At 41.6% G+C, this 16,837-nt stretch overlaps 1 protein-coding gene across 14 annotated transcripts in view; it reads right to left on the bottom strand.

Moving 5' to 3' along the window:
• Positions 1 to 16,837, bottom strand: part of MAGI1 (membrane associated guanylate kinase, WW and PDZ domain containing 1) — a 639,776-nt gene that overhangs the window by 76,502 nt on the left and 546,437 nt on the right. For all 14 annotated transcript variants that reach the window (XM_044253207.1, XM_044253208.1, XM_044253209.1 and 11 more), the window contains 5 exons: positions 14,506 to 14,563; positions 11,316 to 11,452; positions 8,704 to 8,796; positions 3,892 to 4,074; positions 2,731 to 3,351 (listed from right to left, as the gene is read on the bottom strand). In XM_044253207.1, the coding sequence (XP_044109142.1) occupies positions 2,731 to 3,351; positions 3,892 to 4,074; positions 8,704 to 8,796; positions 11,316 to 11,452; positions 14,506 to 14,563 (1,092 nt within the window). The remainder of the gene's footprint in view (positions 1 to 2,730; positions 3,352 to 3,891; positions 4,075 to 8,703; positions 8,797 to 11,315; positions 11,453 to 14,505; positions 14,564 to 16,837) is intronic.

Below are 16,837 nucleotides of genomic sequence, written 5' to 3'. Positions count from 1 at the left end.
TAAGTATCAGGTATTGTCATTGTCATCATCATTATCATCATCACCATCATCATCATCATCACCCACCACCATCATTACCATCACCACCACCACCACAATTACCATCAACCATCACCATCATCACCATCATTACCATCATCACCACCACCACAATTACCATCAACCATCACCATCATCACCATCATTACCATCACCAGCACCACCACAATTACCATCAACCACCACCATCATTATCATCACAACCACCACCACAATTACCATCAACCATCACCCACCACCATCATTACCATCACAACCACCACCACAATTACCATCAACCATCACCCACCACCATCATTACCATCACAACCACCACAATTACCATCAACCATCAACCATCACCATCATCACCATCATTACCATCATCACCACCACCACAATTACCATCAACCATCACCATCATCACCATCATTACCATCACCAGCACCACCACAATTACCATCAACCACCACCATCATTATCATCACAACCACCACCACAATTACCATCAACCATCACCCACCACCATCATTACCATCACAACCACCACCACAATTACCATCAACCATCACCCACCACCATCATTACCATCACAACCACCACCACAATTACCATCAACCATCAACCATCACCATCATCACCATCATTACCATCACCACCACAATTACCATCAACCATCACCCACCACCATCATTACCATCACAACCACCACCACCACCATCACCATCATCATCATCATCACTATTACTTCATCATTCTGAAGCTCAAGTCACTTTCTACTACATTTCAATCAATGCTGAAAAAACAAGGATCTGTGCAGTCATGTGATCTAGGTACAAGCAGAGAGTTAAGAATGGCGTGGCTCAAGAGAACAGGTTAAAAAATTAAATCTGCTCAGTGGCTTTTATAACTGTTGAAGAAGGGTTGGCTGAGCATCTCAGTTCACACAGACAGTTGCTCTGAATTTTGGATTTTTTTCCAACAACCCCAGTCATTCTGACCACAGAACGTCATGAGAGCATGAGAACACAGCTGAGCTCCTCTGTTGTAATGGAACCAAGAAGATATAAAGGTCCAGTTCCTGATCTCTTCTCAGAAGGCCAGAGTATGCTGTGCATGAAGCAAATCATGTTGGCAAAGACTGAGGGAACAACCAATCTCAGGCCCATGGTGTGAGGGGCTCAATCAGCACTAGTCACAAATACATATCCAGGAGCAAGACATTTCAATAGTGTAGAAACTAATCCTCAGTGCGAGGTCCTGGGAGTTCTTGGTGGGGCAGAGGGAGGGGATACAGGCAGCAGAAAGAAAAAAGTCTAATGTCTCAAGATTTAGAACAGATTTCTCTGAGATCCTTCACTACTTCATTAAAATGTGGGTATGCTGAGATAGGTTTTTCAAATGATTGGTGGAGAGCTGTCATTCCTACCAAGTATAAATAATCGCACACCCATTCACGTATTCATTCATTCACTCAATCTCTTTTCATTCATGAATGTCTAGCACGAGTCAAGTATTGTGTTAAATGCTGGGATACAACTGTCAACATGTAGACATGAGCCTATGATATAAGCCCTGCTTTATGGATCTTATATTCTAGTTAAAAAGAGCAACAAAGAAAAATAACTAAATACACAAAACAGCGAATTGTGATGATAATAAAAATGAGGTGATAAGGGCTAGGAAAACATGGGGTGCTGCAGTAAAGATTACAAGGAACTGGGGGACTACTTTTTATTTATTTACTTATTACTTTTATTTGTTATATTATTTATTATATATTTTATTTATTATTACTATTTATTTATAAAAATTTATAAAAATAATAAAGGTTTTATTTATTTCCCTGAGAGACAGAGAGAGCACTAGCAGGGAGTGGGGCAGAACAAGAGGAAGAAACAAGCAGACTCCCTGCCGAGAAGGGAGCCTGATGTGGGGCTCCATCCCAGAACTCTGAGATCATGACCTGAGCTAAAGTCAGAAGCTTAACTAGCTGAGCCATCTAGGCACCCTGGGGACTACTTTATTCTTCTTTTTCTTTAAGATTTTATGTATTTATTTGACAGAGCAGGGAAGGGGACTACTTTATTCTTCTTTTTCTTTAAGATTTTATGTATTTATTTGACAGAGCGGGGAAGGGGACTACTTTAAATAAGTAATCAAGAAGCCCTTTCACAAGAGGAGACTTGAGTGAGATTGAGCCAGCGAAGTGAATAGCTAGGGAAAGAGCATACCAAGGAGAGGGAACAGGAAGTGCAAAGGCCCTGAGACACCCAGGGCTTGGAGCACGAAAGACACTCTGGAAAAGAAGCCAGGTGGCTAGAGCACAGTGACGAGGGGAGAGGATTGTGAGATGAGGTTGGAAGAGTGACCAAGAGCTACATTTTGTATGCACACTGTGCAGGCCAGGTTCAGAAGAATAAGTACCAAGATAAAAATATCAATGATTTTTTAAAAGCACTTACATTTAAAAGTTTCACTCTAACTGCATGTGTATAGCACAATACACAAATACAACCTTTATTCTATAGAGGTTATTATTTGGCAGAAATAGGAGGTATCTTGAATACATTTCCAATACTTAAATAAAAATGATCTTAAAAAGTAGACATTTAAAAAGCCCCCCAAAGTCACCTGAGGACTGGTAAATTAAACAACCGATCCTTGGTTTAAAAAAAAAGACAAATCATAGAACAAAAGAAACATACATACCTCCTCGTTGCACCAACAACGTGACCTCACTTCCCTTTGGACATTCGATCAGCATATCCACAACTTGGTTGTGGGTTAGAGCCTGCACATTCTTCTTATTAACTTCCACTATAAGATCCCCTTCTTTCAGGCCACGGCACCGTGGACTGTCCACAATCTGTTTCACTCTTTGGCCCCCGCCACCAGGGCTGTCTGCGATAGTAAAGCCAAAGCCCATTGGCCCTTTGACTATATGAACAGTTATGAGTTCCGGCTGAGTGGCTATGGAGGAAGCCAAAGAGACAGTGTCATTGGGGTAACCATGGGAACCATTTGAAGCCACGTCAGCAGGGCTGCTGGGCCTGGCGTCCTTCATGCCATTGACTTTGCCCGTTTTACTGCTGTGACTGGCTGGCGAATCATAGGTCTCCTGCCCATTCACAATAATTGGTTCTTTATCCAAAATGGCCACCGAGGTCACTAAACTCGTATTGGGGTCATCTGGGTCAAAAGGCAACGGGTAACCTCGACAGAGTTCAAGGTCCACGCTGGCACCGATGGGAATGGACTGGAAGATTTTCACAACTTGTGCATGTGTGTGTCCCAAAACACAGGTGTCATTCACGCTGACAATGACATCTCCTGCAAAAGAGAAGAGTTTCCAGGTTAAAAAAAAAGATAGCCAAAAAAAGTTCTATCAACATTATAAGATAAGATCCTACCAATAGGAAGCTGAACTAAAAGGAATTTGGGGGTGGCATCACAGGGCACAAAGAGACTGCTTCTATTATTTCTTTTAACTGCTAATAAGACATTCTTGTAGCGTCTAGTGTCTTCCTTGCTAATGAGAATATAATGATCATTGAAACAACACTGTGATTTCTTCTTTAAAAAAATTCTTGCTGCAGAAATTCAAGATTAGAATTCTTCTATTCAGACAGATCTAATTTTTTAGTAAATAACCGTTTTACTATATTCAATAGCACCCTAACAGTGCCCCAAATTTCAAATGGCTTCAAAGTTCTGCATCTCTACCAGGGACCGCATTTCTCTAGTGGAAAGATCTTGTGGACTCACGGTGTTTTAAAAAACCATTTATAAAGCCATGCAATCATGATGCTATTTTCTCTCGTTCGGGGGCTGGGTGGCACAGGAAATGCGAGGGCCACATGGTTTCTCTACCTGTTTCCATCTTGCCGTCCAGTGCGGCAGGACCATCCAGGACCAAGCTCTTGATCTGCAGAAACTCATCAGGTTCATCCCCTCCCACGACCGTGAAGCCAAACCCACGACTGCTTTTCCGTAGCTTCGTGTGAATGAACTTGCCTTTCAACTCAGAAGGGTTTCGTGTAAAAAAGGGTTTGCCTGCATGAAAACAAGAAGAGTATAAGGAATGTCACTACGAGTGAAAAGATGACTTAGGTAAGCATTGACACAACTTAAGGATCACTGTCTGAGCTCCTGTGCTTCAGGTCTTAGGAAAGTCCTCTCTTGATTGTAGTAATAAGGGGGGTCCCAGACCCCTTTGTTTAAGAAGGGGGATATGGTACCTATAGGGTTTCAGCATAGAGACCCAAAGGAAAACAGAAAAGAATGGAACTGGTGTCCATCCTCTGAAATACTTCTTGGTTTCAGTTCATGTAGTTTGACAGCAAACGCGCTGCCACAAGTTATTAACACAAGATGAAATAGATCTTTGCATCTTCTGTTTTGCTATAGTTTCTATTTTGAAGTACAACCTCCAATGTATTGCCTTGGGCTTGGCTTCTACTTGTCAAACCAATACAGCAAAAACTCTTGTTATCTAATCAAACAGAAAACACATTCTGAAAATACATAGAAAATACTAAGAAACATATGGTCACAAAGAATGATTGATAAAAACATAGAATCACTACTTTCAAATGAGAAGAGTCATTACTTTGAATTGAATTCTAAATTTAAGTCATTTTTCCTATTAATTTTCATCTTTTAACAATTCATAAACAAGCCCAGACATGTCCACTACTAAAATTTATTGTTTGAAGAAGTTTAGGACGCGTGGCTTAAAATATTTCTTTAAAAATCCAAAACATCTAAACTGAATAAATTAGTTACTAACAACAGCTATACACGTCCGAATTCAGTTGTCTCATCTAAAATAAATTAATAGCTATACAGCTAAAGAACTTCCAAATACACTACATATGGTTTTAGTGAGTTTCCCTGATGATACGCACAGTAACATTTTGTACACAAAACAAATTTTATTTTTGGTTTTGTTAGGCATTTCTCATTGAGGAACTTACTGGAATTTCTCTGGATATCCCAAACAGTGGACATAATTTCATGTTTAGACTTTTTAAACTCTCCTAATTAGACTTCCCATCTCCTGCCCTCTGCCTGCCGTAGCCTCCCCATCTGTCCTATTTCTTTTCTATCCAAAAGTGTTATCCAAACAAAAACAAAACACCCAGGAGAAAAAGTCTCCATATACTCCTGCACCAGAGCCTGGCACCCAGGAAAGAAAGTTATTTTTGGTTAGCTATAGCGAAAAGGCCTTTTTCAAAAGGTCTCTGGGCACACATACAAGTTTTAATTGCATATTTCAAAAGTTTCCGGCTTTTAAAAAGGCTCTTTTAAATTGCCCAGAGTCACAGCTCTGCTCACGAACCTCCCCGTCACTACAGCAGTCCCAAGGCTGGTTGGGAGGTGACAAAGCACAGCCCTGTCACTGTGGCTAACGAAAGGCAAGGCTGAAGCCTTCTCCATGCAAGGTCGTCCGCGGAGGCACCAGAAAGGTGGTGTCAAGTGCACTGGGGGCTTGTGGGGAGGCCGCTGCTACGGCAATTGTCATGGAAAATTGAGGACTGGGGTGTGTGGGAACAGCTACATCCTTAGGGAGTTTGGAGAGCATGAAGGGAAACACATTTCGGTTACGCAGAGACACCTTCTCAGTGAGGCTTACATCCTCTGACCACCTTATTAAAAATTGCGATACCTCCTCCAACATTCCCCATCCCCCTTTCCTGCTTTATCTCTGTCCTTCGCATTTACCACCATCCAACACGGTAGACATTGTATCTATCGGTTTGGTGATCTCATTCTCGCCCATCCCCTTGCACACACCTGCAGGTGAGTACACACACACCCCAGCCCTGTAAGCTCCAGAGGATTTCTGCTTGCACACCCCGCATGTAGAATACTGCCCGATTCACTTCCCGTGCTCCAAACATCTGCGCTGAATCAATGAATGAATGAACAACAGCACAAAGAAAGCCGATGGAATGTGTCTTTGAGAAGGCGGGAAGAGGTGGTGGGGTGTTTAAGCTTCTCACCCTTATTATAGGCAAAGTTAGCAAATGTGAAGAAAATGTGCCTGGCAGTTTAACTGAATGAATTTTTTTTTTTAAAGCCATTAGCATATTTTGAACTTAGAAGGTTTCCAGCTTAATAGAGACACGAGCAGAGCTTGGAAATGACACCGCTGACTTCCTTTCTCAATGCTTCCCTAGGGAGGGACGATCACAGGGTTTCACATTCACACACGGTTTATTACGTCTCACATGTGGGTGGGTCATCCAATAACGGAGCTTCGGGAGAGAAGCGCTCTTCTCCTACCAGCAGTGGCATTTGGAGCTCTCTGCTGCAGCCCTGTGGTACATGTCATTTTCTCAGACTTGTCTGCGGACAAGTCACCGGTTGTACCATCTTGTTATGTACGAAAATCACCTGAACAGCAGCTCATGTTTTAAAAGTACTCGTGTGTAGGGACTATTCTAGACTCGATCAGGATCTTTGGGATCTTGACCTAAAATTCTGCTCTTGGACGACCCCAAGGAGCTTGCTTCCCTGCCAGGTTGGTACTGTTCTGGGCACCCATGTTTGTACACCCTGGACCCGTGACGTCCGGCAGCACGTTCTGTGACATGGACAACACTCCATAGCTGCCCTGTCCGAAACGGCAGTCGCTAGTCACACAGAGATCTTGAGCCCTCGAAATGTGGCTAGTGGAACTGAGGAACTGAATCTGTCATTTTTATTTTTCTAATATTTGATTTTTAAAATTTATTTATTTGACACAGAGAGCGAGCACATAAGCAGGGGGAGCAGGAAACAGAGAGAGAGAAGCAGGCTCCCCGCTGAGCAGGAACCCCTTGTGGGGCTCGATCCTAGGACCCTGGAATCATGACCTGAGTGGAAGGCAGTCGCTTAACCAACAGAGCTACCCAGGTACCCCTGACTTTGTCACTTTTTTATCGTAATGGATTTAAATGGCAACATGTAGTCAGTGACATCTGTACCTGGATGGCACAGATTTCGAGTGTGTAGGGAGGTGTCCCCCCCCCATACACAAAAGGACAAAAATGTAACAAACAAACAAAAAAGGTTTTAGCCAGCAGTTTAACTGTTCCTACCTAATAGCAATGAGGATTCAGATCAGGTGCTCTACCATTCACTGTCTGTTTGGCCTTGGGCAAGTCGCTAGAGCTCTCTCTGCATATGGAGATAATGGTGGTACCAAACTCACTTTTTAGGAGAGTTATAAGGAATACCTGTGGCAGATAATACAGGTGAAGTGTTTGGAGGGGAGGGTGCCCGGTAAATAAGGACAGCCGGCTAAATGGGTGTTGTTATTTTGGAAGACTGGGTTGGTGGAATGCATGCTGTGGAAATCTCCAGAAATCTCTAAGCACCAGCCAGAATTTGAGAGGTTTCTGCAGAGCAACTCTCTTGAACATGATCACTTGCGAGAATGGCAAGTGCACTGCTGACCCAAGGAAAAGTTCCACTAAGTGGTGAACTTAGCAAAATTCATTATCAAGCAGTCTAGCCAAGTTCACCACATGGCTTCTTCCCGAGAGTACCACAGGCTGCGAGATGAGGACACCGAGGCAAGGAAGGGAGACAGCAGGAGGTGGCAGAAGAAGTTTTATATTTAAGAAGTACCAAGGAGGCCAGAACCTTGCTGTCATGAATGTTATTAGCTGCTGTGTTCTATCTTTATTAAAACCATTAGCACCGTAAAAATGTGTACCCAAGCCAGGAGAAGTTTAATCTTACATAAACTGGTATTATTACCCATCTCTTCACAGGACCAGTGAGCAAGGAAACAACTCCTTTCTCATGAAAATTACAATGGAGGGATGGAAATTAGAGAAGAGTTTTTCTCCTTATCTTTTCAAATCTAACACAACAATACCTCCTTAAAAATGCACGGGGAATGAACATTAGTCTTTTTAGGTCTGTACCACAAACATTCCCCAAGTCTACTGAATATAATGGTTGTTTTGTGTTTCTTATTTAAAAGAGAAAAAATAAACAACAACAACAACAAAAACCCTCTTGAATCTTCTCTATCATGTAAAAGTAATGAGGCCAAAAGCGGCAAGATTCTGGAGCTATCAGTTTTCAAAAATGAACCAGGGTGGCTGGTTGGCTCAGTTTTTCATTAAGCATCTGCCTTCGGCTCAGGTCATGATCCCCAGGTCCTGGGATAGAGTCCCGCATCAGGCTCCCTGCTCGGTGGGAAGCCTGTTCCTCGCTCTCCCACTCCCCCTGCTGTGTTCCCTCTCTCGCTGTATCTCTCTCAAATAAATAAAAAAAAACTTAAAAAAAAAAAAATGAACCTCTCTAGGGGCTCCTACGATTTGTGAATGTAAATGAGTGGGACCCAATGAAACATTATACAAGACGCATAAATATCAAACTGCACCAAGAATAGGGGATGAGCATTTAGAACCAGAATGACACCAACTCATTTCAGCCGTGCCGAAGCTCAGAAACCCCAATGGCAATTTGTCATCATTTTCAGAGCATTATAATTAGCTGCAGAAATTTACACGAAAAAAGTTCCTCATCTTCTCGACAAGTCTGATTAACAATACATGCAGAATTTCTAACCTTACGGTTTTCACTATCAAAGAAATGATGTGGGAGTTACAAGTTTCTTTATTTTATTTTATTTTTTCAATTTTTAAGCTCAACATCTAGCCGTTATAAAAACAACTTTACCCTGAAGTGGAGCTTCTCTGGCGGGCTCCGGATTGCTTGGAGGGTGGTTTGGAATGACAGGAGGCACAAGCGATGAATGATCTTCTGTCCATTCTATAAGAAAAAGAAACAATGTTCTGTTTTTCCTTCAAGCTGCTAATCAACTCACTCGGGACTCACCTTCTGAATTATACAACTACCCAAACCGATAAAACCAGGCACAGAGAGCTCAGATTGAAAAGAAACGCACATCTGTCCCCACTTTTTTTTAAGGACATCAAGATTCTCTGTGTGTGTATCTCTGTGTGTGTAACTGTCTGTTTCTCTCTCTTAAGGCCGTTGATTGTCTCTCTGGTAAGAACTTTGTCTCTCTCTCCTAAGACCTTTGAGAAAAGAGGTATTGTGATATGAACAATAAAACTTCAGTTCTCTCTGGCTGGAGAGTCCAAAGTGAGACCAAATAAAAAGTATCGGGAAGGGCTCCTGGGTGGCTCAGTGGGTTGAGCCACTGCCTTCGGCTCAGGTCATGATCTCCGGGTCCTGGGATCGAGTCCCGCGTTGGGCTCTCTGCTCGGCAGGGAGCCTGCTTCCCTTCCTCTCTCTCTGCCTGCCTCTCTGCCTACTTGTGATTTCTGTCTGTCAAATAAATAAATAAAATCTTTAAAAAAAAAAAAAAAAGTATCGGGAAAGATACACAATCAACTGACGCCGGCCCAATAATGGAAAAATTTCTCTAATGGTATTGAGACACCAGCTGAGCGTCTGCTCATCTGAGGTGGTAAAGGTGATTTCAGCAGCTGCCTGAGGTGCTGTCCTCCATCGTCTCTCAAACCCTAGTGGGACCCCTCGCCATCACTCCTGTGTCCTAACTGTGCTCCTACTCCCCTTGGAGACCCAGAGAGACCTCACTGTGAGTGACTCTTGAGAGGTACACAGTCACTCTCCAGCCAAGCTAATACATTCAACGGTACGCTCCCATTCTCTAAGCAGCACTTTCTAACACTACAAAGTTTTACCAGCTCGGAAATATATATATATATAGAGAGAGAGAGAGAGACTTTTTTTCTTAAAAGAAAAGAAATGCAGGTAGAAAGGAGAACTTTTCCATAGGTGCATACACACACACACACACACACAGATACACGTACACACTCTATCCAAACGCACTCTAGAGGGTGCCTGGCTGGCTCAGTTGGCATATCATGGAACTCCTGATCTCGGAATCATGAGTCCTATGTTGGATGGAGAACTTACTTAAAAAAACAAAAAGAGCAAAAAACAGAACAGTAACATACAACCTATGGCAGTGGTTGCCCACCTAGGGCTCAGAGGCCGAATTGGCCTTAACGTCTATTTGTACACAAATTTCGAGCCAAGGATGGTTTTTTCTATTTTTAAATGGTTGAAAAAAATTAAAATGGGAGATACTTTGTAACACATGAAAATTACATAAAATGCAGATTTCAGTGTTCATATATAACGTTTCACTGGAACACAGCTGCAACAATTCATTTGCATATTGGGTATAGAAACTCTTTCACACCGTAAGGGCAGAGATGAACAGCTGTAATAAAGACTGCATGAACAGCATATCCACTAAAATAACCACTAGCCGGCCACTGAAAGAAAAGGTTTACCGACTTCTACTCTATGGTCTATATTTATTATATTCAATATTATAATAAGAAAAGTACTATATTTGATTTTCATGTGTTTGCTATTTACACATTATATGTTGAGGGGTTATTAAGCCTATCATTTTAAAAGGTTGCAATGAAAAACTAAAAAACCCTATTAATAAACAGATGACTAGTAATCAGATCTATTAATAAAAGATGGCTAAATGAAGTGGAGAGATTCATAAAATGGAAAATTATCCAACCCCTAAAAATTAGAGGGTAAGTCTATATTAACCAGCTTTGAAATATGTATAAGAAATAAGTTTAAATGAGAGCATGAGGTCACAAAGCTAATATATATGTGTGTATATATACATACATATATGCATGCGCACAGGTACATTTAAGTTATGATCTGATCTTTGCTAAAATATGCATCTATGTACAATCCTAGAAAGATTCTGCACTATGCTTATCATTGAGGATGGGATGGGAGCCAGCAGGGGAGAGCTCAATATTCTCCGTTCTTGAACTGTTCAGACTTTTGTAAAGAACATGAATTCACTTACAGTTTTCAAAAAAGCATTCCAAATTACCAGCTTTTTCTGACTCCTACATGTCACGTTAGAAGCTTGTTTCAGACACAGGAACTCCTTCTAAAGTGCTCAGAGCAGTCTGGCTTTACAGACCAGTTGGTATTATAAATATGCTGGGGTAACAGGAAGTTCTCCAGTTTGCCAACAGCTTATTTCTAAATTAAAGTGGAGAGCTGGGGCGGGGGAGGGGCTTGGGATTGCATACCCCCCCCCACTCCCTCCACCCCACTCCCAGCTGTCTGGGTTCCGGGCCAGCAAGAGTTCCAGCAGAAGCTCTATTGTTCCACCCCTGCAGGACAGCAGGTCTGCCGCCAGGCGGGAGGATGTGAACACAGAAGCCGGTTCTGACCACATGGGGGTGTCAGCGCCCAGGCTTTGCCCCAAGCTCCTCTGCCCACACAATCAGGGGAAAGCCAACCTTCTGGCTGCGGCTGCGGTGGCTGCTGGGTCTGCTGGGTCTGCTGGGGCTGCTGCGGCGGCTGCTGCTGCTCCAGCTGCTTCTTCCGTTTGGCTTCTAGAACCGGGTTCTCATACTGTGTCTTCCTGTTGATGTGGCTGCAGCGGGAGGCAGACAGGATTCGGTTAGGAAACATTTCGTCCCCCAAGCAAAATGCCTGTCTGGCCAAGGCCCTTGATTAGAACCGAGCAAAGCAGGTGGTCTGAGATGCTGAGCATCCCGTGTCGACAGGTGTAGTTAGGACGAGGAAGAAGACACGAATACTTACCACATCCTGACTGCTTTGATGTTACCTGTTTTTCATGCAAAAATTTTAAAACCTTCAGTAAAGTCCAGAAGATAGGTCCCATTGTTATTCCCTTTTTCCGGTTAAGGAAAGTAAATTCCCGAGCAGTTAATAACTCACCGAACGTAACATAGCTAGTAAACATGGACGAGGCAGGTACGCTCAGGTCTGCCTGCTTTCAAATCCCAAGATTTTAACCACTGACTCTTCCAAACAGCCAAGAAAGCACCTTACAGGGAGAGGTGCTTTAATTCAACAGAGAGTAAGTAGATTGTTAGAATGGTTTTTAAAAATGAGATTAAAGGGAGATACGATGTTGTGTGTAACATGCAAAGCCAGAGGGCTGTGTGACTTCCTACCGCAGTTCACAGGGGCAGAAGCACTCATCCCAAGTTCAAAGAAGGGCTCTACCAACATCTGTCAACTATTTTGATCAACAGACACAGAATCAGGATTAAAAGTCTAAGCCTTAGGCAAAAAAACTCCAAATGCCGCAAACCTGAGCAAATGTGATGTGCTCAAAGTGACAAAGACCCAGATATGACAGAAGGCTCCAAAACTCATAAGGCCACGGCAAAACAAAAAGGCACACATACACGTGCATACATACATATACATGTACATACATGGTTTTCTTGATATGGCCTTAATGTATATACACATATAATTACACAAACATATATACACAGCATACATACATTCTTTCTTTTTTCCACCAAAATCATACTAGAGGTTCGGGAACATACCTATTATGTGATTACAGTATTCAGAAATCAAAATATTTCTTAAAGGCAGGCTTGTCAGATAGGGTAGACTAATTACCTTTCACTTCTAGGACTAGTTGCTTATTTGCTAACTCTTGTAGGCAGTTTCATGCTAAGAAATGGCTTAACATAGCAGGCAGGTAGAGCTGCTAAGACACAGGGCACAGGGACGAGGACCAGATGGGAAAGTACCAACATTCCCCTCAAATCAGGTCTCTTGGGGCGCCTGGGTGGCTCAGTGGGTTAAGCCTCTGCCTTCAGCTCAGGTCATGATCTCAGGGTCCTGGGATCAAGCCCTGCATCGGGCTCTCAGCTCAGCCAGGAGCCTGCTTCCCCCTCTCTCTGCCTGCTGCTATGCCTACTTGTGATTTCTCTCTCTGTCAAATAAATAAATAAAATATTTTTCTAAAATAAATAATAAATAAATAAAATCTTTTTTTTTTTTTGAAGATTTTATTTATTTATTTGACAGACAGAGATCACAAGTAAGCAGAGAGAGAGAGGATGAAACAGGTTCCCCGCAGAGCAGAGAGCCCGATGCGGGGCTCAATCCCAGGATCCTGGGATCATGACCTGAGCTGAAGGCAGAGGCTTTAACCCACTGAGCCACCCAGGTGCCCCATAAATAAATAAAATCTTAAAAATATATATATATATCAGGTCTCTTTTTCCTATAAAGTTGTTACCGCCTCTTCCCCTTCTCTCTTAATGCACAAGTAAGTTGAGGGAGAACTCCAAATGAACCCCAGATAGACAGAAAGCCCACTAAACATCTGAAAGAAAGATGATCTGCAGGGTACACGATGAAACGTTATTTTCTGAGTATCAAAGAAGAAATGGAACTTGCTTTTCTAATGTCCCAAATCACCAAATCCTTCCTGTTAGGTACAGAGGTACCAATGTGAGTACTGGCCAATGACACTTGCTATATTGAGCTCATAATTTTTTATAATAATAAGATACTGAGCATTTTACAATTTCCATCATATGCTCTTATTGCCAGGGCATAATCAGATGACTTTTCATTGCAAACAGAATGAGGGATAGAAAGCTGGCTAGTTATCTTCATTGCACCAGGTAGGATTATGATGGTAGAATATTTATATAGCATTTGTTTCTTTCAAAGGATCTTTTATTAGTTATTTCTCATCTCTCTCAGAGCAAGTGACATAGAGTTTATCTGCTTCAATGTCCAATCTCTCGGGTTTCCCTTCTTTCAGTACCTCCTAATAATAGATGGTTCTAATGAATTAACAAAGTGTGTGGACAGTGCTAGAATAAGGTACATACTACGGAGGTCATGAGGGTTTAAGAGACTAAAAATGGAAAAAAAAAAGGAGCTATATGGATGGTCCTCTGGCAAGGGAGAGGCAAAGAAACATACAAGGGGGGCACCTGGGTGGCCCAGTGGGTTAAGCCTCTGCCTTTGGCTCAGGTCATGATCTCAGGGTCCTGGGATGGAGCCCCACACTGGGCTCTCTGCTCAGCAGGGAGCCTGCTCCCCCCCGCCCCTCTCTGCCTGCCCCTCTGCCTACCTGTGATCTCTCTGTCAAATAAAAAAATTTTTAAAAAAAGAAGCAGCATATAAGGTCTTGCAGCTTGGGCCAGTTCTGAATTACCTTCTTCATTCTGGTGACATTTCGTATATTAGTAAGATGTGTCTGGCCCTTTTAGAAAGTCTGAATGAATAAATAATTAATTACTGAAAAGTTCAGACCTCGGTAGGGCAAAAGGTAGGCAAACAGGTACTTCAGAAGAGAACACCTATCCATTTGGTTTGCTTTTCTTATTCATTCATTCATTCATTCAACTAATACTTAGTGAGTCACTGCCAGGACAGTGCTGGGCCCTGGTAAGATAGCGGTAAACAAAAGACACAGCTATCTTGCCCTCATCAATTTTAGAATATAATTTACTCTCTTCAGATTTGCGGAATATTTTCTCATTCACTATAATGTGCATGTATATTTTCATTATAAAACTGTTATGTTGTTGTTATTAGTATCAGTTTGTACCTTATAAAGATGACAGACTCTGTTCAGCATAAATATACATAATTATAGAGGAGTACAAACTAAAATATAGATTAATAGCCACTTACTCTACATAGTAGATACCATAGACAGGGTCTTCAATCTTTTCCCAACCAGCAGGCAATTCTGAAAAATAAAAGAACATTTAGAGCAGGAAGGGGATATTCTTCAAGAGCCTAAGGATTTTTAACAACTGAGTGAGGCAACAAGTGAAAGACTCAAAAAAAAAGCCTTAAATCCAATAAAAACTGTGTATCCTAACAACAATCTAGAAGGTAGTCTTATATTTATTTAACAGTGTATTTGTCTACATGAGGAACAATTCCTTACTGGTATTTTGCACGAGCTAATAAAACTTAATCAAATGTAGTCCCAGATGCCTTTGTGCTGAATCAGCTACTAAAGAGATTTTAATAGAAATATAGTTAAAATTTGCCCTCAGTGGCTGACTTATACCTTAAATATTTACAATTTTCTCATTGTATTTCTAGACCACCTTACCATACAAACAAACATGGCTGAAAAATTAATGTTTCTTTTCATTTTCAATACAACAGTGCTGCTTTTGCTCTCCCTGGAATAAAATGAAATTTGCATCTTATTAACTCCTTGTTTCTAATTAAAATACTGCCAATTAAATAAAAGATGGAGTTGGGCTTTCATATAGCAGGCATCCATCACTCAAGTGCTGTATTCAAACAGGCCCATCTTCAGGAGCACTTTGCTTGGGAAAGCTGAAACACAGGTCCCGCCCTCTAGTTGAGGTGGAAGCTGACATTCCTTTCTCCTGCTTCTGTAAAACGTCACTGAGGGATGTGTGTGCCTGTCGGAAAACTCGCCCATGCTCTACCGGACTTCACTCCATAAGGTTTCCTACAAAGGCTGGAACTTTATTAACTAGCTAATAGTGAGTTTTGCCATAACAAAAACCTACTATGAGAAAGCCCATTGCCCCAGATAATCTGACTTGCTGAAAGAAGCCACCAGGTTGTGTTTTGTGTCACTAAGCAATTCTTTCAAGCAGAGCAGCAATTACTCAAGTTGATTTCAAAGCCACTCGGATATATACAGGGTTTTGGCAAGCCTGTATAATGCCAAACTCCGAAGTGAATCATTTATTCCTAGTAGTCAGCTATGAAGACCAACATGAACGGAATGGTACAGACACCTAAAATATCACTTATTTTGAAATACTAGATTCTTTTTTTTTTTTTTTTTTAAACTCAAGGAATCCAGTGGTCACTATTTCCAAAGAATGACTCTGTCCTCAAGGCACGGGGCTTATATGAGCCACAAACAGTCCCATACTGAAAACGGAGTCACGCGCATGCACCCAAACACACACACGCTAATTACTCAAAGTTTATGTTTTGCTCAGATTTGGCTGCATATCAAGAGACATTAATTTCATGGTTTTTGCTCCACATGTTATCTATTTGCAAACAAAGAGACAGGTTTTCCCCCTTCTCTTCTAATTTTTTTTTTTCTTCTTAAACACTTAGCAGGTTTTAAAGAAAGTCTTTGAGTTCCAGGAGACATAGCTACTAAAATGCAAGACAGGTCCGACATGCAGATGTTGATGCTACTTGGCATTTTTATCCACCGAGCCTTCTGAACTGATGCAAATCAAATGCCTGGGAAATGGTTTCCCCTTACAAAGCTGGAAATTACCATTTAAATGAAAATGAACCAGGAAAATCTTTCCAAGGAGTTGAGAAATCGAAGATTAAAAAAATGCAAATTGGGGCTCGTCCACATGTTTGTTCAGGCATGGGGCAGAAGAGTGGGCAAGTGTGAGGGGACCACTCTATGTTTCACTGGACCAACTCTTTTCCAAAATTTGCAACCTTGAATGTTTGGCCTATCTTTAGATAAAATGGGTAATACTAAGAATTTAATTCATTTGTACCCTTACAGTGAGCACTAATATACAGAATTGCTGAATCACTATATTGTACACCTGAAACTCATTCAGTACTGTACATTAACTCACTCAATTATTAATTTGTCAACATTTAGAGAGTATCTACTGCCTCCTTGAGGGTGTGGTGGGCACCTGGAACACAAAGATAATGATTAAGTGCACAACTAAGCAGACAATTCAAACACCATATGGTTAGTGCTTTGACAGAGGTCTGAAGAGGGTGCAAAAAAATAGAAGCCACCTCTGACCTTCATCCTGCTGTCTAGTCCACAACTTTATAGTCTAGAATTAAGAAATGCGGCAGATCAACTGATATTCCTGGACGCTTGTAAATTTAAACACATCTTCTGGAACAGATTAGCAAACTCCAGAAATTCTCCAGTTTTCCAAGCTAAAACTCATTTTCTGTTGAAAAGATAGATTTCTCACTTCCACTGTGGTGATTAACTTAATAATAGGAATTAGTCTCCTAATGC

The sequence above is a fragment of the Neovison vison genome, chromosome 6 (genome assembly GCF_020171115.1).
Source record: "Neovison vison isolate M4711 chromosome 6, ASM_NN_V1, whole genome shotgun sequence".
Taxonomy (NCBI): Eukaryota; Metazoa; Chordata; class Mammalia; order Carnivora; family Mustelidae; genus Neogale; species Neogale vison.
This window is presented reverse-complemented; position numbering and strand designations above follow the sequence as displayed.